Genomic DNA, 25,017 nt, shown 5'->3' with positions numbered 1-25,017 from the left:
CCAGCAGGGTCTGACTCAACGCAGCATTGAAATCCACGACAGCAGAAGAACCAGATGGAGCTTTTCAAGTCCCAAGTTCTTCAACCGATTTCCTGTGTCCCAAGTTGTCACAGTTATGGTTACATGATCCTGTCAGATAAACATTGCAGTCATGTTGGATTGGGGCATCAAGTCATCAAGCAATTGGTCATTCTCGGCTGCATTCAATAGCAACATTCATATATTTTGTGGAAGGTTGAAAGTTTACATCGCCTGTCGTTCTGCAATAAATGTTGTGTGTCGGATCTAAAGTCCAGCAGGAGCCTGTTAAAAGTTTGACAATGTGTCTGTCATTAATATGCACCATTCACCTCAATGAAAACACCTTATTTTAATTACTGGCCACTACTAAACTGGTTTATGGCACCCCCATTGTTGCAGTGAAACCCTCCTATGAGGGATTGCTCCAAAATACCAACCACATGTTGATATTTTATGACGTAACAAAATAATACACCTTTATAGTAATAAAAAACAGAGATAAGCTGGGACGATTCGCACGGCGAACCCAGTCACATACAAGCTGAGCAGTCAGTTCCTTGGGATTAGGAGGCTTGTGTCTTCCTATGACTGGTTGGCATGTACACCAGTATTTACAGCAGCACTGAAAAAAAATGTCCGCCTTGCCAGGCCAAGTTTGCTGGTAATCCGAAGTCCAAAGTTCACTTAAAACAGATACGTCTCTTTGCTATGGCTCTCTAAGAATACATGAATGAGGACAATTGCAAGAGCTGTAAAACAAAGCACCATGGGAATTGTAGCATGGTTTGAGGTTATAAACACCCCCCCCCCCCCCAATTATTCTTATTTTCTACATGTGCATTGCATTTCATTGCGTGCAAACTTCCTTTTTTTTTTTTTTTTATATGGTTGAGCAGAAAGGGAAAGGATAACGTAGAACAGGAAGCGAATTACAAAGAATCTAAATAACTGGTGGAAATGGCAAAAAAGCATAAATAAGGTCCCGGATTGTCAGAATTCATGTGTATGTGTGTGTGCGCTCCTTAAATGCAGCCAACCAGCAATATTTTAGGCTTAGAGTACATGCTGAGCCACAATCTTTCAAGTGCTCTTCATTTATTACTTAGAAACATGCGAATGTTCATTCAACATCTAAGACCCCAAATGAAATCCAGTTTGAGGCCAGAAAGTGGGGACGTGGGTTAAAAACAAGCCAAAAATAAAAAATGTGCATGTGTTTGTATGGTTTTGTGTATAATTATGTGTGAGAAAATCAGAAGACGCACATATGGAGTCAGCAAAGACAATAATTCGCTTCCTGTTTTTGGTCACATTAAAAAGTTATATCTGAACTCTACATGAAGATCCAGCCCTGTGAGATGAAGACGCATCTTAAACATTGTACTGCTGATTGGGTTGTTGTTTTTTTCAGTGAAATTCTGATGCAGAAGCGATATATCCAGCTCAATTGAGGTCACTGTAATGGTCCTATGAGAAAGGTATTCTCAACGTTTGAGTCCTTCTTCCTATAACTCTCTTTAAACCCTCTCTGGAAAGCAGGAAAAATCCCCAGCCGTCCACAACATGCCAGCCTCTCCCTTGTCAAGTTTCGGGATTACACTATAATACATCCAACATGAGAAGCAGAAGAGGATACATGGGCTGGTGAAGCGACTTCCAAAACACTGTACAGGCACTGTCTTTCCATTTATGCCTCTTTTGGGTTAGAGGAAGTTCCAGATAGGATGAGCTGTTTGAGGCTCAGCACACACTGAGGGTCAGAGTAAGGATGTCAGGTCTGTGGTTTGTTGTACTATGTGGCTGCAACTGCAAGTTTTTTTTTTTCTTTGCTGTAAAAGCTGTAGATGTTGGGTTTTGGAGATGGAAGCCATTAGTTGATGCGAGACTGATGTTTGGCCGTCCTTGAGGGCTTAATGGAGTGCTGTTAAGAAAAAAACATGAAGAGAAAGATCTTGCTTAATCCTTCATTATTTTAACACAACTATTCATCTTCTTTTGACATGATTGGTCCATAATTTCCAATTCAATTCCAAGGAAGTGTGCCAGAAAGAACAAAGTAATTTGGTACTAAATAAGCTGAACTGGTACACTTACCAATGAAAATCAATTCCCAGGAAAAACTCAGTGTTTTTACGAAGTGCACAGCAGATCAGCTGAACATTTAAAATGTGAAATTTGTTGGTATACAAGTCAACATGTTTGAAAGAAATGTAGTTTCCGTAAAGAAGTGAATAATGAATGAATATTAACTTTGGTTCAAATGGAGCTTTTCTTTCAAGAAAAACTCAAAATGACTCCTTATTGGTGCTAAACTGCTGAGGAATCAGGAAAATATTCAAAGTTACAAACAATAAAGGATTTCACTCTCACGATTGCTTGCAGGTTTAGCTACACCCAGTTCACCTGCAATTGCCTTGCTCGTGGACGCCTCAGCAGGGTGGATGCTAACTGTTACATGCAGTGAAGCTGGGGCTTCCAAGTGCGGGTAACTCTACTCATTAAAGCACTGCACTGCTGCGCTGTGAAATGTGCTACAGCAGTGTTGGGTCAGCTTAATACTGCAAATTCGATTTGAAATCCCATTAGGAGATGTGACATCACTACAACAGGGGTAATTAAGATCAGTTTCCTTTAATTAAAGAGTCTCAGGAGACAAGAAAAGACCCTGTCCTCTCCTACCTGTCCTCTTGCTGTAGAAGTTCTGCTAAGACCCCAGCCGGTCTAATGATGCTCAGAGTGACGAGGATTCCATGGTGTGCTCCCGGCTCCGCTCCTCGCCTCAGCTCTGGCCCCTGACCCTTGACCCCGACCGGACCACAGGTCCCCTCTGGAGGAGGCCCCTGCCGTCTTGGACGCTCGGTCATAAGAGCTCCCCAGGTGATGAGAGTCTCTGCTGGGTATCTGCCGCCTCCAGGAGGCTGGACTGTGGCTCGGGTTTGGACTGGGCTCTGCGCTATCAGCAGCCTGGAAAAGTAAGAAAACTTGATAAAGAAAAGTCCTGTTCACTGTCAGAATGGCAGCTGCAGCAAGTTTAAAAGTAGATTGGTTTGCCATTGGCATGGTCAGAAACACAAACATTACAACAGAGGTCAATTCATTCAATCCCATATTCTGGAGTGTTGGGAGCTCTGGGCATTTTGTTCGGGCTGTTCGGGGCCTTGTTTGGACTTTTTGTATTATGTGGGCATTAAATACATGCTGCTTATGTTAACTGGTGTGTGACAGGGAAAGACTGCCATGTGGACTTCTGCCAGGGGAAAAATACCCAACCAAAAACCCCAAACATACCCCAAGCTGAGAGATTTATAATTTGGTGGGCTGACTAGAAAACAAACCCACCGTTACTAGTCTGTGGCGGCTACAGGGGCACGTCCCCTCTCATAACCTCAGTAACCCTGCTCTAAGAAAGCGAGAGTTAGATGACGATGCAGTTCCTAAAGCACACAGAAACAGCACCCCGCTCCTGTAATTTCAGCTTTAAAAAAGCACCATAATTAGTGACATTTGGTGGGTTGGAGTTGGCTTCTGATGCAGTTTTAGAACGCATTCTCACTAATTGGCTTTAATGGAGCCCTGCTGGACTGCCTTTTTTTTCAGTCTCCAAGGGTAACAGACAGGAAATCAGTCACCAGGGAACCCTGCCAAGTAGGCGTGTTCAGTGTGGTCACTTCCTGCTCCAGTCACCGAAGGGAGGAAACGGCAGAGTGGCATATTCTCCTTCTATGGTAAGCCACTGCTTCAAGACCGGGGGCTTTCACAAGGTTGCCATGTAATGCACTTCCAGTGTTCCTCCTACAATCAACAGGAGGCTTGTGCATTGTTCAACAGATTGTAATAGGCTTAAAAATGTATTAAAAAAACCTGACAATAGAGATTTGGCATGTATTTAACAAAAGTTAAAAGAAAAAGCTTTAAAATGAAAATGTTTAGTGCTCAATAGAAACAAAACATATTTTAAAAGATGTGTGGCTTCATTCAAAGGGAAATTTGTACATTCTGTGTGTGCGCCAATGGAGAGCTTTTTCCCATGTAGCCGAAAGTTAATTTAAGAAAATATTTGGGCAAGAGCAACGTCAGCCTGTAATAAATGCTGTTAAGTAAGTTGATGTGCCACAGCAGAAGAAATCTACTGGAACAGCAAGTGCTGCTGTCATCACAGGCCTGCTCCAGCCGAACCAGAATGCCTTCAGCTTAGAAAACCCACTTTTATAGGCTGTTATAATCAGAAACATTAAATCATGTCTGGCAGCACAGCATGATCATTTGACACAATTAAAAACAGAAAAGGTAGGACAAAGAAAAGCCGAGTGGTTAGGCACCAACTTTTATGTCAAATGAAAAGGATAGTCATGTTATATTTAAAGGAAAGTTTGACATAATGGGAAATACACTAATTCACTTTCTCTTTGTGAATTAGATAGAAAGACCGACCCCACTGTCCTATCTGTAGAACTAATAGGTAGTTGGATAGCAGCCAGTTAGCTTAGCATAAAAACTGAAAAGGCTCTGTCTAAAAGGTAGTAAAACCGGCCTACCAGCACCTCTAAAGCTCCCATATTAACATGTTATATCAGCTTTTTTTAATTGTGTACAACAAACAGAGTGTCAAAAGGTTAAGCTGTGGGCTTTTCCATTGCTTTGCGAGTCTTTCTTAGCTAATCTAAGCAACTGCAGATTCATATTTACCATAGAGACATCAGAGTGGTATCAATCTTGTTGTCTAATGTGTTTTTCAAAAATGTCAAACTATTCCTTTAGTGTGTTTTAAGCTTTTTGAGTATACATACGTTTATTAAAAAAAGGAGGTTGTTTGTTAGAATAATCAATACAGTTTCCAAGAGATTTACTTTGAAAACCAAACAGACACTGTGAGAAGGCTCTGCTTTCTAATACAGAATGAAGGCCAGCAGATTTAAGAAGTAACACAAGGAGCGTGTCAGAGCATCTGCAGAAGGAATTATATCCCTTCTCTAAATCTGTCTGCCCTTGGTCTCTCGCCCAATTCTAAAGGAATGGTGATGTCTTGCCAACCCAAACTCTTAAATCAGCTCTCCAGCAAGACAACACCGTTGACACTCCAGGTAAAATGTTTAAGAAAAGGTAAAATTTGTGTTTGATTTTTCCCAGGTGATGAGCGGTGTATTGGTTATGATTTATAAAAGCCATTCATTTATTGCTTTTCATGGGGCTTTTTGCACAGTGTCGGTTGTCTGATGCGCTATAACTTGAAACATCCCTAAATTCAACTTCAGCTGCTGCACAGACTGTTATTCAAGAGGGATTTTTCTGCACGGGTCAGTTCAGGCAAATGGTGAATAGTAGACTAGGCCTGATCCCACACTTTACCTTACTACCGCTGGTTTTTGGCTCAACAAAGGATGTTTTGGTATCTCGTTCATCGGCCGTATCGGCCCCGCTGTCCTATGCCAAACATAAGTTCACGGTTCATTCATGTACAGGCTGAGGTTTCCTACTGCTACAGCGAGGAGGAATTACTACAATACTGTTCTGTTCTGTACTCTGAGGTGTGGAGTGACTTCTACAAAAAGCAAGCACTCTCCACTTTAACACTGACCTGTTAGGTTTATTCATATATGTACGTGTGTTTTGGATCAAGTCCTGTGGGGTGAACTTTGTGCCAATCCATCCATTGGTTGTCAAGCTGTTCCAATAAAAAAACTAATATATCAACATCATGGTGGTGCTATAGTTAAATTGAGGGGATCAACAAAGTCAGTATGCTTCATCCTCTGGACGCCGTGAATGTCTGCACAAAACTTCATGGCAATCAGTTGGTTGAGATATTTTGTTCTGGATCAATGTGGGGAACCGACTGGCAGACACTGCCATCCATAGAGCCAGGCCACTTGAGTGGGAAAAACGTTGCACTGTAAACATTGGTTTGGACAAACCAGAGGCAATAGTCAAGGTTAATCAGCAGCCATTGATTTGCACCATCATGACAACAACCATGAAATTTCATGAGATGAAAAGATGTCATTCTCTGTGCCAGAGAGGTTTGAAAAAAATGGCATCCAAATGAATTATACATTAGGTCCACCAAAAAAAGATAATCAATAAGCAGTTTTCCCATGTCGCTCCAGGGTGCTTAAAGGAACTGGGAGTGTCGTCTCCTCCTTGATGACTATTTATTGATCGCTGCTTTTCAGTCTGCACTATTCTCATCACAAGGGAGCCTTTGATGTGAAAGGTTACAAAAAGACATGTAGGTCATGTAGACAGGAGATAGTTTAATCTCTAGCAAAGATACACATTGTTCAACCGATCTTTTAATATTGAAAGACAATTTAAGAGTAAATGTTTTAAACTACAACATCATATATAAAAAGCTAATTTTACATGCAGTCTGTAACTCTTGTGAATAAAGCCTTAGCCAAAGGAGTACTGAAAGAAAGATCAATGGGACGTTAACGATTACTAGTCACATTCCCCTTCCATTAACCCATGTGCCTTCATCTACAAACCTTTACACAAACCTCTTCTATCAACCCTTGACACGGCAATCACAAACTAATCCCAACCTCCCAATGTCCTAACTACAGCTGTATTTATCCAAACCTCTTGGGAATGGATTCTGTTCAAACCACTGCAATGTTCTTATAATCCAAACCAATGATGATCGGCTGTGCTCCAAGACATGCCTTGAAGCCCAATTATGTATTGAAGTATGTTTTTTTTAGACATAGTCATTTTTCTTCATAATTGCTATTCAAATGGAGTGACCAGTTCGTGCATTAAATATCAGGATGAACAAGGTTTTATTGTCTTTGTTGTGACTGGAACATAAAGCTGTGTTCTCAACATGGCGACGGCTGAGCAGGCCACTAGCAACTAATGCTGCAAACCTTGTTCTGCAAGAACAGTGCTGACAGAGCTAACAGTGTTAACCTGAAGGGAAATCGGAGGGTGGTAATTAGGCTTCCGCTGGTATGGACATCATAATTCATTATAAGCTTTTTAGCACTTGATAGTTGACACATACCTAAAAAGAGTTAATGCCCAGCCTTAGTGAAAGTTCTCAGAGGAAGAGAACCCATGAAGCAGTAGACGACAACCACGACCATTGTAACCTCCCGAAGTCCTGGTCCTGACTTGTTCAATATCCCTTCAATAAGCTCCTTCTAAAAGAAGGCCCCATAGAGCATTACAGCTACAAGAATAATAACGTTGTGGTATACCCAGGTGGCAACCTCCGGTTCTACCTAATGAATCCAATGCGGAAGTGTCTTAAAACTTGCATTCTTGAAGTCAAAAAAAGAATTAAGTCTTAAGAAAAGATTATCTTCTACAGCAAATATCTATGTTCTGAATATATGTATTTAGGACAAACACAGTTTAACTCAGGATAAAGTTAATGTGAGCAAACATGATGGATGAGACAGCAGACACTTAGCATGTGTGTGTCGGTCTCCTTGGCAACATCCAGTTTATTTATAGGGGAAAACACAGAGATTTTTACCCAAAGGCCTCTAGTCCAGCATAGTTTGTCAAACTGACACACTGATGTTATTGTAGCCGTGTAACCTACTCTGTAAGCAGTACTACGGCCATTTGACAAAATATTATATACCAATAGACAAGTAAGTTAAATACTGTAGCCCATTAGTAGTTTTCACCTCATCTTTTTGATGACTTGTATACACTTTCATTCTCCATTAATTAAATTGTAGCTATGCACACAATCTTACATGTTAATGCACAGGCACACATACATGAAATGAATGGTCTCAATCTGTCTCTTTACAATTATTTGTTTATGACGTAGCTCCACAATCGGCCGTAAGTGTTGGAGAAGTTATATGGCAGGTTGTGATTACGCTACACTTTCCCATACTAAACGAAAACCAGAAGCTCAAAATATAAGCTCTTACACAGAGACAGGTTAAAGATGTATGTATCTGGATCAATAGACACACACATATTAATCCAATACATGCACTAAGTGGGGGTGAGTAATTTTAGGATTTTTTTCAGTAATGTTTGCGTAGAATAGCAATGCTGCCTGGCAGGGGCACAGTATGTGGTGGCACATTTAAAAAGCTATTTTCTTCTCCTTGAGGTTTTCCTAACCCTCTTTTCCCCCTGTTGAGGTCTTTTTCATTTCCATCCTCCCTCTCTTTTTTTTGTCCCACCCTTTTCTCTTTGTGCTTACTGGGGCAGCAGGAGTGGGGCCTACAGAACTGCTGTGCTAAGCTTGAAGTCGCAGAGCCTGGCGTCAGGGAAAAATACAAGCTGAGCTCTCATGCAAAGTGGACACACCAGGAGCTCAGCGCTGTGGTTGTACTTTCTGGACTTTTATCTGCAAGACAACTATTTGCAGAGTGGTAGGGATACCTAGGGTAGCAATGCAGCATTATGCAGTAATTGAGCAGTCGCATGTTTGTTTAATGCCAGAAAAGTTTAAAAGCGAAATTTAAAGCAGACACAAGGACTAAATTTCCAAGGAGGGAATAATTAAATTGTAAGTGATTGAGTTATTTTTAAGTGAGTTGTCCTTCCACATTGTCAAAACACTAAATATTCCAAGCATTTAAAATTGCCATCCAAATTTTTGCAAAACCACAAGACTTGCTTTGTGCTTACCATTTGATGAAGACTAATGAAGAAATCATTTATAATAACCCTTTCTTCATATCGTTTCAAAAGAACACATCTTATGAGAGCAGAAAAGTGTCAAAGAAACTAAAGTCCGTTGTCCTACCTGTGGTTGTTGTGTGTAGGATCGGCCCCAGGACTGAGAGGTAACAGGTGCGTGGGGTACGGTTCTTCCCAGACCTCTTGCTTCCATGGAGGGAGACTGCGAGTGTTTGCCTCTGCGAAGCCCGGGGTCCTCGAGCTCTCTGGTATTGGTGACCACATTGTTTATCCGACGCATGTACACCTGGGACAGGGGGCAACACAAAGAGCAACATTATGCAGCTATAAAGAAGTTCCTATCCTCAGACTTATTATTAACTCTGTGTAGAGAACTCTCATACTTTTGTTCTTTAGCTCACCTCTGCAGGGGACGGCTTGGCTCCCCTCTGGGCCTCAGCATTCCCAGCAGCTCCTGTTCCGCTGTTTATTGTATCTTCTGTATCAAAGGTGGTTGCCCGGTAAGCCCTCCATGTTGTCGCGACCTCTGCTTCATCCTCAGACCCCACATCAGTTGTCGTTCTTGCACCTCCTCTTCCTTGGCCCGTCTCATCCGCTGGCGCAGCGCCCCGGTTCTTCCAGGTGCTTCTCACAGTAACGTTCTTCGTGTCTGGTAAACTGTCTGCTTGGGACAGCTGGCTTTGGTGTCTCCAGCTGGTGACCGTGGTGGTGCTGCTGCTGCTTTCGAAGCCTGACTCTGTGTCGTTGAAGTCTGCAGAGGTGACGTCCGGGGACTGGAGGCTGAAGTTGCTGCGTTGGCAGCACAGGTGGCTGGTGGTGGTCTCCACTCTGGAGGTGTTGTGGTGTTTGGACCTTGATGAAGATTCACTGTGGTCGTCCACCGTACAGTCCTCGTCTTGGCACGACCGCAAGGTGATATCACTTTTGGGAATTGAGATCTCATATGGAACGGAGATGCTGCAATGGTGCTCGCTGCTGGGGCCTGGCAATGATCAAAAGTAAATCTAAATCTTCCAAGCAAAACATTTCATAGTTGCAACAATCAGACAGTAAGAATAACAAGAGAGTAAGCCTCGTTTAACACCTCAGGTTCTAATCCAGTTGTAGGTCAAATAAATTGCATTATAGCACCTGCACTGTTAAAAACATGACTACCATCCTTTGCTTTACTTACCTATGAGGATGTTACTGGTGGAGGTGTGACGTTCTTTGATCGGCATGTGCTCACTGGACACACTGCTGCTGCGACTGCTGGTTCTGGAGGAGCTTGGGTCATTCGGGTAGATGGTTATGCTACTGGTCATTTTACTAGTGGTGGTCACGACAGGTTTGGTGGAGATTTTGGGTTTGCCATTTGTAGACAAAGGTTCTGAAATCATCACTTCCTTCCTGTCGATCTCGACGATCGCAGGCTTGATGACAGCTTTTGACCTCAGAGCCTCGCGTGGGCTGCACACTCGCTGGATCTCGAGCCCCGTTGCAGTATGCGTGGGCCCATGGTGGCCTCCCTCGGCAAAAAGTGTTCTGTTGTGGAGCTCTTCATCAAACGAGCTCCTGGAAGAAGAACCCTCTGAATACGAGTCATGGACACGGGAGTATCTAGGATATCTGGAGGTTGCTGTCCTACTGCTCACAGTTGAAGTAGTTATCTCAGTTACAGGCTCCGGTTCAGAGGGCCTTGAACCAGTAGATTCTGTTTCGGAGGCAGATGAATGACCTTCTGACCCCTGGTCGTTGGGCAACAGTGGAGTGACCTGGGATCTGAAGGCTTCGTAGGCTCCATTGGCTTTGGACAGGGTAGGGGCCACAGATACAGAGACAAATTCCTGGACTTGGTCTGTTGATTCCTGATCCGAGGCAGACACTGTGTCCTTCTCTAAAGCAGAGATACTGTTGATGGTACTGGAACTTTCAGGCACTACATCAGAGTTGTTTGATTCACTATCACTGCCTACGTACAGCTTTGAAAACTTTTTATTCTCCCCATCGGTCTGTTTGTGAGCCGTTCTCAGAGGCTTCTGGTCATTAGCTGCTGGAGGGTAGCGGCTAAGAACAGGCGCTTTCTTAATATCACTAGAGGATGCGTTTACAGAGCAGGAAGTGGCTCCTCTCTTCTTCTCCTCAGCGCCTCGTCTTGTGTCTCTTATTCCATTATCAGAAGAAATCGCAGTAGCTGGAGTTTTGGGTGTCCTTCTACTCTTGTGCGCGGGACTCAGGGCTCTCCTCACAGCCTTAGGAGAGCTCTCCTCTGAGTGGCTCGGATCTTTGCTCCTCAGCTTGGTCTCTTTCTTATGCTGAGGAGAGAGCTCCCTGTTCCTGTGTTTGGGGGAACTCGGCTCAGAGACAGTTGCAGCGCTCCTATATTTGGGTTTCTCTTGTCTGAAACCTCCCGTCACAATAATCTCCTCATTCTCGGCTTTGCCATTCTCCAGGACTTTAGCAGGGCTGTTGGGGCTAATGTTGGTGCCACCATTGCCATGTTTATCCACATTACTGGTTCCATTTCTTCCAATTCCACCTTTTCCGCACAGCTGGGTCCTAAGCTGTTCCACCTGCTCGTTCAGTTGGCGAGTACGGTTTCGTTCCATCTGGTACTTCTCGTGAAGTTCGCCATTTTTGGACTCTGAGTTCTTTAGATCCTCCTCCACTATCTCCAGCTGTTTAAGGCGGTTCTTCAGTCTCTCTACTTCCTGTGTCAGCTCCTTTACTTTGTTGTCCTCATCCTGCGAGCCTTCAAGACCGCTGTTCTTCTCATTCTCAGATTTGTTCACAAGACCGATGTTGTCATCAGCCAGCTTCAAGTACTCAAGGCTCTTCTTGCGTCCAGCCAGTTTACTCGTGAGGAGCCCTGTGGATGAAAGCTCATCCTCAATTCGTGACCTCATGAAATCTGCACGACCAGGGTCTGCAGACAGGCCAAGGCAATTCTTCTGCTGCTCCAATTTTTCTGTCAGCTTCAGAATGATCTTCTCATCCTCCCTCTGTTTCTCTAGTAGCCTCTTACGCTCACTCATAAAGGTCTGGGTGAATCCTTTGAGTTTCTCCAGATCCATAGCCAGAGCCTCCTCTGCTCTCTCCAGCTTTGTCTCAGAGCCCTCCACCTCCTTCAGACGTGCTTTAAGGGCCTCCAACTCAGACGAGAGCTTCTTGGTCAAGTTCTTTTCCTCATTCAGGCTCAGGCAGAGCTGGCTGCAGTCAGACTTGCTTTTCCCAAAAGCTTCTTCCAGTTTCTCCAGTTCTGCCATCCTACGTTGTAGACGTTCAGTCTCGGCCTTTAGCTCTTTTGTCAGGCTTTCCTCTTCTTCCAGTTTCTCTCTGACTGTGCGGCAGAGATCCTCAGCTTTGCGTACCTCCTCATCCTTACCCTGGATCTTCAGAAGACGTTTCCTAAGGTCCTCCACATCTCCCAGCAGGGAGGAGTTGCTGCCTTCTCCCTGGATGACTTTGTCCTGTAGAAGAAAGATAAACAGTGTTTAACCATTAATTAATCTATTTATGTAGTGCATTTCTGTTCCACCTCATTCCACTCATGATGATGATTCCGATATTCACACACAAACAAACACTGTCTAAAGTCAACCAGTGCTGACCTGCAAGTCAAGTAGCTCATCCTCAGACTTCTGCAGCTTGTTGGTTGCTTCTTCCAGTTCATCCAGTCTTCGGCCGAGGCTCTGCAGCTTGTGCCGCAGGTGGCGATGTGTCATGTCTTTATGGTCAGACATGGCTACAAAATGATTTGTGTTCTATCTGTTGTGTTTGCTTTGTTGTTCAGATTATTTGATGACAATGTTTTGTGGAGGTCCACATTTGTGTGGTAGTGTTATCAAGTCCTCTCCTGGGGTAAATACTCTTTTCTCTCAGCGGTCTGTCAGTCACTGTCGCTTTAAGACCTTGACGTTCCCTCAGAGTGGTGTTTAGCAGACGAATCTGTCATCTGTAGGAGGGAGAGAGGAAATAACACTTAGTCATTCCTTATTTGTCAATGACAGTCATTTGCATTCTCAACAAGTAGCTAAGTAAGCGAGGAAAAGGACTGCACCCCAGAACAGTCAGCATACTATCTCATTTTACACTTTTACGCTACAATATAATCACTCTCACAATTTGCCACATACAGAAAGAAATCGCACCCTGGCTCAATTGTATAACAATTAAAAATATCACAAGGAATTAGCGACTCAATCATTCTGAAGTTAGTTGATATTGTGCACTAAGTGGACATAATACACAAACTGCACCTCTTCTTTTTTTCCACTGAACCACTATCCATTTCACCTTGCCTTTCCTTTGAAGGAGACGGATATGGCACTGCTTACATGTTATGTGTGAGTATGGCGGTTTCAACATGCCTGCACAGGCTTACACGCACACGCACACACACACACACACACACACACACTTTGTAGTCTCCCTGCTGCTGTGGTATCCAACATCGATTTATGCTTGCTTTTTGCTGACAGCAATAACAGGCCTCCTTCACATACCCCCATTTGCACACATACACAGCAGTCACCGTGGCAACCACAACATCACTGGCCCGTCACAACACTACATTTATGGTCACATGGGACGGATGTGATGATAAAGGAAAAGTGTTTCACTCTGCGACAGAGACTATGGGGTAACAACATTACAATGTGGGAATATCGATCTATGGGCCCAGCATGCAGCATATGTGATGAGAACAAAGATTACACCGCATCACGTTTGTCAGCAAATCTACCAGCTGAAGCTTTCGTCTCATGCATGATTCAGGTAGTGTGCTTCCCTAAATCCTATTACTCCCCTTTCCCCGTCATTCTGGTGAGCTTCCCCCACTGACCGCGATAGAAAATCAACATAAGGGTAGGACATAACGTCTGCACACGTCATCACTTATCGACCCCCTGGCGACCGGCTCCATGCCTCTTCTTTCCCCTAGTCTACAGCACCATGTTCAAAGATTGCCTGTCTGAAGCTACAAACCACTGAATTTAAAGACTACTGTAGTTTTCCTTTACATTAAATAACTTTTACTGCTGCAACCGATGCAGTAAAGTCTTTTTTATCTATGTGCGTACATGGTATACAACAAGGTATAACTTGCCATTATGGTTTACTCCAGCATAGTTTCAAATATTTTCAATCGTTTCATTTGGTGTAAGAAGCCCAAACCACTCTCCCCACAATTCATTAAATGTCTTGTTGAACATAAACCAAGGCAATAAGCTTTGAAAGTCAATATGGCAACGATTACTTTAAGAAAAAGCACAATGTGAACTTAAGGCGTTTAGCTGTAGCGTTTTAATTATTCTTTACTTTCATGAGGTCTAGCGGTCTGGTAATCTTCTCAGTGAGTGAAAGACTTATACTGAAATACTGAAAAGTACACGGACTGAAGAGGGGGCAGGGGAAAAGACAAATTGGGAAAAGTGTTGGAGAGAAAACTGCTAGCCTTGCTGTCGACTTGGATGCCAAAACACCTTAGTCAATAAAGTCATTTTGGGCTGCACAGCGTTGCCCAGCTGTGGCTTGTTAAGTGAGTTGTAGACCAATTTTTCTCTGTTGTCTTGAGGTGGTCACTGTAATCCATACCTGTCCTGACTAATCCTGTTCCAGTAGAGTCAAAATACTATGAAAAATTCCCATGTAACGTTTAAAAGCAGAGAAGGCTCACTAGCAAAAAAAAAGACTGACCTAGCTACAGTTCAATTCTTCATGACAGCTCTTCACACTGCACTATGCAGCAATGTTACCAGTGAAAAGGTTAAGAGAATAATGTTTGAATAATGTCCCTCAGGAGAAAAGTTTGAGTCCTTCGACACCAAAGCTAGATGGTCGTCCTTCTGTTCTGAACCACTCAATAATGAAACATTATTTTCCCTATAACAGATTCCTTATTATCTTAAGGTTGGGTTTTGAGCCCCTACATAATTTCTGAAATTCAACAACTTGGGACAGCCGCTGTGGTTTAGCCTCGTCCTGGTTAATAATGGCGTTTCTCTAGGTCCAGCTACTCCTGTCTTGGCAGGCTGCCTACCTCTCCTTTCATTCTCCCTTTATTTCTTTGCCAGTTCTCTACCTCCCTCCCTCATCTCTCCCCTCCATCTCTCTTAGACACGCACACCAGCACGGCCAAGTGGGCGCTTTAAAAGGGGCGGCGGTGCGTGCAAAGCGACTCTGGCAAGGGCCCCGCCTCTGCCAAACCAATCAACATACCTGATTCACTTATCGCAGGGGCCGGGGCCTCAATAGCCACAATCGGAATAAGATAGGAGGAGGGAATAGACGGATGGTGAGTGAGATGGAAAGGAGGAGAGAAGAAACGAAAAGATGCAGGGCGGTAGAGGAAAAAAAAGGAGGGACAAAGATTAGAGCTGAAAGAATGACGGAGTGGAATTCAGTATTTAGTCTTGGAACATGAATTTCTTCAATTTAGGACCATGACCGACATAGATATGTATTCATGAACCCTAATATTCCTTTGATTTAGTATTCATCTTCAGGACTGTGGAACGAAAAGCAAAATGTGAGAAGCCTTTTGGCCAAGAACAAGTTCCAAAAAGTGGAGAAGGGAGGGAAAGGAGGGAAGGAAGTGTGGTGGGAGTTTCATTCCACTGTTTATTACTGTGTTGTTTGACAATTGTAGAAAACCTGGAAGAGGTTTGGAGCTGCGAAGAAGGGGAAGTGACCCCTTTTACGCAGACACATTCCTCATGATGGGCTAACCAGGGCGCTGCCAGTCCCTCGCTCTACAGAAGCCCATTCCTGACCAGGGCATTGTCTGGGTTTCATGGAAAAGGCCCAAGGAGTATATAAAAATGAGATTTTACTCTAGTCTGCTCTGAGCATCAAGAGTTCAGATTTTGATTTAGTCAAAGAAATTTCATCAAACACGTTCCCTGCGATTGTCTTTGCCACAGCATCTGTTACTAAACTCAACCCCATATAAATTAAAGAGAACACTGGAAACAGCTTAAACCCCACGGCTCAGTCCAACACTGTGCGACTCTGGCACCTTCCACTTCCTTAATCTGCAGCAAGAGTGTCAACGTGTAAGGTATGAAACGGCTTCGGCAATGTTGACATATGTGCCACCTTCAGAAAGTGGCACAACTGGAGTTTAAGGTTTTATATTTCACATATTAAATGTATGGCTTTTGTTGCTGGTAACTGAAGCACATTTTCTGGGATACTGGGAAAAGAACAAATACAGACTAACCACATCGATTAAAAAAACTGTCACTGAAACAATCTGCAGGTGCAAGTTTTAAAACTGCAGTAGCTATTATTTTCTTTGCCTGTGGGGAACAACTTCAACTTGTCTACATCTGCAGGTCTAAACTGGTCCTGCTATTGAGTCCCTTTGCTGTAGGTAAAAAACTGGAGGGGCTTCATTTTTTTTTTCTTGGATCAACACTACCAAACGGACCTGGAAGTCAAACTTTGTGGAAGAGGTTCATCCACTCTACACACACACACACACACACACACACACACACACACACACACACACACACACACACACACACACACACACACACACACACACACACACACACACACACACACACACACACACACACACACACACACACACACACACACACACACACACACACACACACCAAGGTTACAATCATACACCATATCATTAAGGCTTTAGCCACTCTCTTCCTGCCTGTTGCCTTGAGTACATTCTGTTCTCTCCATGAAAGAGAGAAGGAAAAGGAAGGAAAAAATTCCCCTCTCCTTTGCACTTGACGTTGGAACTTATGGGTTTGAAGCTCTTCTGCCTCATAAACGGTAGTTAATATAGGGGACCAAGTCCAATCAAAACGCCTGAACCACATCTTCATGTAAGGGGGTTATTGCCAGCATGCATATCTGAATGTGTGACAAATGCTTTATGTGCATGCGTGTGTGTGTGTGTGTGTTTGAGGAGGGACGACTGCAGTGGATGGATGCTGGCGCAGCACTGGAAGCCACAAGATGGTGGAGACCTGATGCTTGGCCTGCATTTTTTTCCTTTTTCCAAGAAAGAGAAAACCGGCATCCCATAATGTTCGGTTTGTCGTTTCCTGTACTGTCATGTTCCTTTTTTCTTTCACCCTTTCAGTTTTGCCCCGCTTATGGAAAAATGGTAAAGAAATGAAAGGGAGTGTTGCATTTCAGCAGAAAAATGGTAAAGGAACTATAGTCATGTAGAGTATTCATTAGAGCCAGCTGAGATGGGATGGGAAGACCTTCTCTCTCTAAGTTACAGGGTGACATTACCACTTACAGTAGAAGTATTGAAATGTGGTGAAATAGTCGGTAAACAAAATGTTGTCAGATTTCTTTTAATGGGAGAGCACATGAAAGTGAACCACTATACCACTTTAACAGCAAAGCAGGTGCTTTCTGTTTGTCAGGGCAACATCACTAAATGTTGATATATCTCTTTGTGACATGATTTCCTTTTTCTTTTTCTTCCAGCAGTAATTTCTCCCCTTAAAAAAATTCAATGAAAGCAAAATAAAAATTGAGTTGATACATCACAGTTTCGCTCCATTAGTCTTAAGGGTCTTTCCTCCATGGCCTGGCTGCCAATGACTGAAAAAGCTCAGCATGGACACTTAGCTTCATTTCAGTTTGGATTTCCTGTCATTTGTTAACAGTCTGAACTCATTTTGCAATTTATGAGAAACAGCGGCTCTTTATGGTTTTGAACACAGGGAGTCTCAAAGCCAAAATAACAGAGAGAAAGGAGAAAAACGGTAAGGAAGTTTGTGTCGGCATTGTAAAAAACTGCTAGTTGCAGCCCCACTAAAATTAAAAGTCCCTAGGATGTTCTTACATAATGGTAATTCCTTTAAGTTGTTCCAGTTCAGTACAGGTGCAGGGGAAAAAACGTTTATTGATGCAATAAATGCATGTACAGAGTCATGAAAGGATATAATCATAAAAACGATCGTAAACGTTCATAACGATGCCCTTTTCTTCTGTATACCAAAAAAGAAAGTAAGACAAGGTTAATCTTGACATCCTTAGGCCAATGAGGTCAAAGATGAAGAGAAAGATTAATAATGACAAACATGTATGTGAGCATCAGGGTCAGAAGGCTGTAAAAGTAACAGTCCTCTCTCTGGTCTTAGCCCAGTAACCCAGAGTCTTTTCTAGGTCTCCCCTCCCTCCCCTCCCCTCCCCCCACATCACATCACATCAGGCGCCTTGTTGCTGGGGCTTAAAACCAGCACACTGTTTATGCGAGAGGGCATGATAAGAAGATGAGAGAGGGAAATGTGGGGAGGGGGACAACAAATGCCAGAGGAGAGAGAGGGTAAGACGGACACGGCAGATAGAGAGAAAAGGGAGAGACTGACCGTGTCTGACCGGTCAGCTGTCACACAAGAGTACACTGATTCTACACATGCACTACATGTTTGGCTTCTCTGCTTATGACCTAATTGCAGATGTAACTTTGAAGAAGTTGAATCAAACTCAAAGCCCTCAGAGCTTCTCGGCTCCCAATCTCGGTGGCATAACAGTAAAGTAGAGCATGTTCTTGATCAGCGCTACACACGGGATTACATGCAACATTCACAGTTGCTGGCCCAAGAATCAGAGCGGGGGAAGATATTTGATGCTCTATTTAAAAAATATATTTTTTTAAAAATACAAGTCAGTCAGTTGCTAGCTGCAGGCCTCAGGCAGATCTGCGGCCAAGGAGATGTGGAGCAACTTAAATGCAATGAGTTCTGATAGTGACACAGAATATCACACACCAGATGGATGCACAGCAAAACAGGGCAGAGGTGGCCGCACTACATTTCAATGCTAATTCTAGCATCCTCCCAGTGACTCTCTGTTTAATGCACATCATTGGACTATCACCTCTGTGTATAATCACATATGTTCTCTTTACTTCACACAGTCATTGCAGTCATTGCAGATTCCTCTGAATATAAACCCGTTTCTGATTCTGATCCTAAACAAACACCAGAAATAGCACACATTATTAGTAGTATATAAAGTTATTGGCATGGCAGGTGCTACTATAGTTTAAAAAGGTCTTCATGGGTCCAATCTGTTCCTATTACCCAAGACATGATCAAGTCTGAATCATATTCAATGTAGTCGGTACAATTGCTGTTGTATAGCTGCTGATCTCAGGCCTGGTTTGTTCAATCATAGATCGATGAGTCTTGATTAATCGATTAGTTATATTTAAAAAAATTAAATAAAATGGCAAGCCCCGTTTGTCTTCTTTGACTTACAGTCCAAATCCCAAAGATGTGATATGAAATATGAAATGAAATAAAACAGGAAAAAAGCCAAATATCTTTGGAGTGAAAATTGACCGTAACAATACATAGTCGAAGATTATTTTCCTGGCACTTGACTGGTGGATTAATGGACAAAAAATGTCTAATCCAGTGTCAGTATGTCAGTCTAATTACCAAAGTGGATCCAGCTGGAATCACAATCAGCTATTTGTAGGAGAAAAATGTGCTCCAAAATAGTTTTCAGTCATAATAGATATATTAGCCCAATCATATGTGTACATTCTCAGACCATTACTAAAATGTCCACTTAAAACTAACTTACTGCTACAATTTTTAAATAATACAAAAACTATACGTATCCAAATGCATGCAATACTTAGTAAATATATGTGGGGCTCACTTGCAAAGGCGTTGTGCAATACTCTTGTTATTGATGTAAACACACAGATTTATATCCTCTGTGACTTGCCGTCATGTTTCCATGAAATATTTCCTAACTTTACTCCAGCTAGCCCTCAGCCTGCTGCCCTCTGTGTTTGGGGTCAGAGGTCACTGACACTGTAAACATGAAAAATGCTTCTCACAAGACACTGGGGCAAACAGGAGTGAGGCCCTGATTAGGAGAGCAGATTGTGTTGTTTTTTTATTGCAGCTCAGCAGAGCCGAACTAAGCTGAACTGCATCAGTATGAACACAATGTGGAAAGGAGAATGGGGTTTAGTTGCTAACTTGTGTGGTTTTCGTACGAATAACAAAAGACACATGGTTACTTCAAATATGGGAGACTATGGAATGTCAATAATCAGTACTTTGAAACCAAAAAAATCTTCCCTGACAAATGAGTTACTGAAAGATTAAACATACAGTAAATGATCAGAATGTAACATGTAAGTGAGTAATAAATCAAAGTCATGTGTCCTTAAAAGACACAATAATAATATTTGTCAAGGCCAATCATCAAGATTTTAATAATACCCGACCTTAAGGGTCAGTAAACTCTATATACTGCTTGTTTTTTTTGTTAGTATGTGTGTGTGATTTGCTATCGTGTGGACTGAAACCAGGGGAAGTCCCAATTGGGAAGTGTTAGACAGGGAGACTCCAGTAGGAGAAGCAAATGTCCAACCACACTGAGACATTACTATGAGCTGTGATTAGATAGAGTGATCAGAGAAGAGAGAAAATAAAATAGAGGGCTTGTCACAGCGCAAAGCAATATCTCTGCGTCTGCTGCATCGATTTGATGCTTTTTCAAACTGCCTATTGTGAGTCCAACAATGTTATAAGTGTGCAATGTATGTAGATCTTGTGATGAAATCTAAAGCTCCAGAACAGCTACAAAATGTCAATCATTAATAACTTAACTGAAGAGAAACTCTTCTTTCTTAACAGCAGTCCAAACACTCTCAGGTGTCAGCAGACGTCAGCAAAAACTTTAAATGACTTAATGAGTGTTCACACACACACAACGTGTGCAATGATGAACTGCTCAGGAAGGAATGTGCGTCTGTGTGAGTGTGTTAATATTTCACAACAATAAGAGTAAAAATGAAAACATCAAAACATGATGACACCTGCAGTCAGTGATAATAAGTATCTGTGTGAATGAGTATGAGTCAGGCAAAGAAAGAATGAGGCGAGGCAGACAGACAAGTTAGGAGAGAGCTAAAGAGTGATCAAAAAAGCTTTTCTCCTAAACTACTGGACTCATTTGCTTTAATGTGTAGTCGACAATTCAGTCCGTCTACCTATTATATTTAGCTTATCCATTTTATCTTGTTTTCTTTTACTGATGCTTCTTGTAATTTGCACCATCTCCTTTGCTGCTGTAACACTACAAATGTAAGTGCTGTGCGACTAAAAAAGGATAATCTTGTCTTAATTGGCTTCATTTACATGAATTGTGTCTGCAGCATCATGCAGAGCATAATTGGCAGAGAGCTTCTGCAGACGGAAAATGTGAAAAATGTAACTATTATTCTCCAGATGCCCCAGAGCGTACAAACGCATTAACAGGCTTATCAGAGTGGTGAGGTGAGATTTATGGAAACACTACTTCACATCCATTCTTTACATATTCATCCCAGATGGACTGGGTTAAAGGCTTTAAATCAAACAATTGTGTGTGTTGCCGTCTCTTCCAACTTAATTTGAAAACTCCAACACTAGGGATGGGATGATATAGGATTTTTATCCCAGATGTGGATTTACATTTTTCTTAAATAAAATCAGGTACAATAAGTTGATTGTGGTTCATTTCAAATAACAGGATTCGTTAATATCGCAGAGAAGGACTTGAAATAGATGTCAAGCTCGCAATCCTGGTAAAGAAGTGAAAATTATAAATACAAGTATCCTCATGCAAGACAGGACAATGTTGCTATTTTTAAACATATTTATTCTCTATTTATAAAGGGGAAGCTTATGATTCATGATTACCTCATTTAAGATTGCTCACTAATACTCATGTGTGTCTACCTGTGATGCAATACAAATAATAGTTTCTTAAATGTATTGTAAAGTGTTGCCAGTATGTTTTAGTGGCATTTTAGGAGTTCTAAGATTATTTGATGATTGTTGTCTCTTGCCTGACCACCACCTTATTACCATTCATCCTTTTCTTTTGTCACATTCTCTACTTCTCTCCTATTTATCATCAGTGTCTGTCACTGTCATCCCTCTTTCATGTGACCTCTACCTCTAGATATTCCCCCAAACCCACCCCCCATTTCTGCCGCTGCACTCCTTCGGTTTCCTTCCCTTGCCCTTCATCCTCATTCCCCGGCCTTCCTGCTGCATTTATACGTCCTTTCCACTGTGCCTAAGAGAGGAAGAGGTGACGGCTGATCATCAAACTGTCCGATAATGATGGATTGGACTTTTCACCAGGCTGGCCCCTTCTGACGGCCGGAGACAACTGCCTACAAACACTGTCGATTCATAGACACATCAATAGCTCTTAACATACAGCCTTTAAACCGGCTGCCTTGCTGCTCGACATCCTGCTCATTCACTGCTTTCCCATCCTAGCACACGCACACGCACACACACACACACACACACGCACACGCACACGCACACAACACAGAGACAGAACTTGGTTGGCAGAGCTTGGCAGTGCTTCATCAGCCTGAGCCTTGGCATTAGCTGCCTGCTGCGGCTGAATGGAGACCTCAGTGGCTCTCTGATGAGGAGGAAACAGAGCAGAGAGAGGGAGAGCAAAAAAAAAGAGAAAGAGACAGAGAGAGAGAGAGAGAAAGAGAGAGAGGTCACAGTGGAAAAGCTTAAAAGGTGCAAATGTGCGAGATAGGCAAAGATATAGAGAGAGAAAAACAGACAAGGAAGAGAGAGAGAGAGAGAGAGGGTGAGATGAGGGGAGTGACTCCACAGTATGCAGAGCAGGTAGCTGCCAGAGTGGATTACTGCAGCGGGAATGCAGCACTGGCTGCAGGATGGAGGGAGGGATGAGGAGACGAACAGAGCAGGAGGTAAAATGATGAGAAGAGAGAGAGTGGTGTTATTGTCTGATCTGAGGTCTGCAGCAACAGCTCCACACCATTCACCGGATATCTTTGGTGCAGAGGATACATGTCTTTTGTCAAGATTCAGAGGAGAGATACTGAATCATACACTTATTACAGATTGTCCTCTTACTGTAAGTAAACAAAGTAGTGGGACCGTAAATGTATGTTAAAATAACTGCTGCGCTGTTCATTACATTTCAGCCACACAATATATGAACACATAACAGGATAATTTAAATAAAAATATCAGCATGTATCTTAATAAATATACCATAAAATGACATCTTGTGTGCGGGAAGTGAGACAGTGTCCGTTTTCAGCAAGAATCTGGGAGTTTGAATGAAGGGCAACAGCCAACGGAAGTGTGCCACCAGGAGTATCAACAAAAGAAAATCATAATCATAATCAAAAATGATTGAGGCTCCTGCACAACTGCACTCTAAATTATTTTTTTGACATTTTGGGAAATATCTTTATTTACTTCCTTGCTGAGAGATAGGTGAGAAGATCGATAAACCTCTCATGAAGCTACATCCTGGAGACAGTTAGCTTAGTTGAAGGACATCCATTTGGGAAAGAATCTAGCTCCAGATAATGAAAAATAAATAAAAAACGGGACGTGCCATTAAAGTAGCAGGACACTGAAATGAGAAGCTCCGTTTCCTGTTTTACTGTCGGTTTTCATGGTCTTTGTTAGTTTCTGACTTTTTAGAATGAATTCAGCTCAAGCAGGATGTGAACTAACATCCGTAATAATAAATGATGTAAATGCAGCTCAGTGAAGACTCACGCCTTGGCCAAATATTGACCTTAAATGGTCAGACAGCTTAGTAGACATTGTAAGACAGTGACACATATACCGTCTCTGCTGACTAACCTGGCCTGATAACACACAACACACACACACACACACACACACACACACACACACACACACACACACACACACACACACACACACACACGCACACGCACACACGCACACGCACACGTAAATGTTTATGCATATGAACCCCCTGAACCATGTGTTACAGAATATATACAGTATTGTATATACGCATGAGTGCCACTCCTGTGTGACTTCAGGCTAAAAGGGAAGGAACTGCGGCGCCGGCGGTTGTGCCCAACGGGAAACAGACTCACAAAGAGCAGAGGAGGGGGCGGAAGAGGCAGGAGGGGGAGAGGAAGGGAGGAAAAGGTGAGTAAAGGAGGAGGTTGGGAAGAACAAGAAGTGAGGTGGAGGAGTGAAGGAAGAGGGAGAAGGGGGTGGAGCCAAATAAAATATTTGAAATTCCGAACATTATTGATGCTGTGAATCGATTTTGTGTGACTATACTAAGGTCTCTCTGGGTTTTTCTTTTTAATTTATGTCCCAAACAGCATTAACTGTCACAAAAAAAATAAAAATAAAAATAAAGGGACAGCAGGACATCAATACATTTAAAAAATATTTCAGCATTTTGGGAAACTAACTTCCTTTTTAAAGTTAAATAAAAAGACCTACACATTCTCATGTCTGTGTATTGTAGCGCTGAGGCAATCAGCTAAGTTTCCCCCCCCCCTGCTAGTGACCAGCATGGGGAAACAGCTGGCCGTCTTTCTGTTAAGTAAAATAATACTTCTAACAACAACAGTTGTGAGAAAAACACTTCCCGGAGTCTTGTCGTCATATCAAAGTGGCTAAACCAGCAGTGCTATAACCTGAAATGCTCTGTACAGAAAAACTGGGGAGATGGGTAAACTGCTAACATTCACTTCTTTTGTACAGATTAAACAAACAAGACACAACATGCAAGCTTTAGGTGCTGGTAGGTGTATTTTGAACTTTTGAAAATGCCAGCCTTGCTGCACCCTGTTCCAGTCTTTATGATAAGCTAAGCTAATTAACTTCATTAACACAGAGACTCTTGAGAAGAAAATAAAAAACCAACCATGTTTCCAAAAATGTTAACTATTCCTTTGTGTAAGACATAAAAATGTCAATTTATGTGAATTTTTATTTAATTTGATGACCTTTGTTAACCTTCAGTGACAAAGAGACAACCGAAATATGTGCAGAAAAAAAAAAGAAGAAAGAAATTCAACATTAACCGTAGCAGAGGGAGGCGTGACTTACATTTAAGATGCATCCTCTTGTCTGCCACAGGTTAAGCTCCTCTTCCCAAAGTCTCCATCCTGTGGTAAAAAACACACAAGCTCAAGCTTAGTAAAAGTGGACTCGCTGGTCGTCATAATATCAAGACACAAACACACTCATGCCATCTTTCACCATTGTTATGTTTGGCAGTTGGCAAGGCCCCGAGCCTGTGGCCGGGGCCTACAATGCAGTCACTGTGGGGGAGATCGTTCACAGTCAAGCTAACAGGCTAAAGAATGAGCTAACTGCTCAGTTATGGGACACATTCGGGCGGCTTTGCAATAGACTCATGCCTGAGCAGACAAGCAGTGTTTGGCCACGACAACAGAAGGCCCTATTCAGTTCTCTGGGGAGGCAAACAAACACACACGCACCATTATCATAATCATCATCATCCTAGAAGCTCTCATCTGCTTCAAAACATGTGCATGGTTAAACACACACACACACACACGGAGTCAGAGAAAACAAC

The 25,017-nt window shown here is 42.5% G+C and overlaps 1 protein-coding gene across 1 annotated transcript in view; it reads right to left on the bottom strand.

Annotated features, from left to right (window-relative positions):
* Positions 1–912: 912 nt before the first annotated feature.
* luzp1 (leucine zipper protein 1) overlaps positions 913–25,017 on the bottom strand; it is a 39,655-nt gene continuing 15,550 nt past the window's right edge. The window contains exons 2-8 of the mRNA XM_054614534.1: positions 24,525–24,583; positions 12,228–12,571; positions 9,812–12,086; positions 9,039–9,619; positions 8,744–8,923; positions 2,701–2,985; positions 913–1,942 (exon numbers count right to left, since the gene is read on the bottom strand). Of these exons, the coding sequence (XP_054470509.1) occupies positions 2,743–2,985; positions 8,744–8,923; positions 9,039–9,619; positions 9,812–12,086; positions 12,228–12,359 (3,411 nt within the window). The 5' untranslated portion in view covers positions 12,360–12,571; positions 24,525–24,583 and the 3' untranslated portion in view covers positions 913–1,942; positions 2,701–2,742. The remainder of the gene's footprint in view (positions 1,943–2,700; positions 2,986–8,743; positions 8,924–9,038; positions 9,620–9,811; positions 12,087–12,227; positions 12,572–24,524; positions 24,584–25,017) is intronic.

Source organism: Anoplopoma fimbria, chromosome 15 (assembly GCF_027596085.1).
Source record: "Anoplopoma fimbria isolate UVic2021 breed Golden Eagle Sablefish chromosome 15, Afim_UVic_2022, whole genome shotgun sequence".
NCBI lineage: Eukaryota > Metazoa > Chordata > Actinopteri > Perciformes > Anoplopomatidae > Anoplopoma > Anoplopoma fimbria.
Note: the sequence above shows the minus strand (reverse complement) of the source record. Positions and strands in the feature narration are given on the sequence as shown.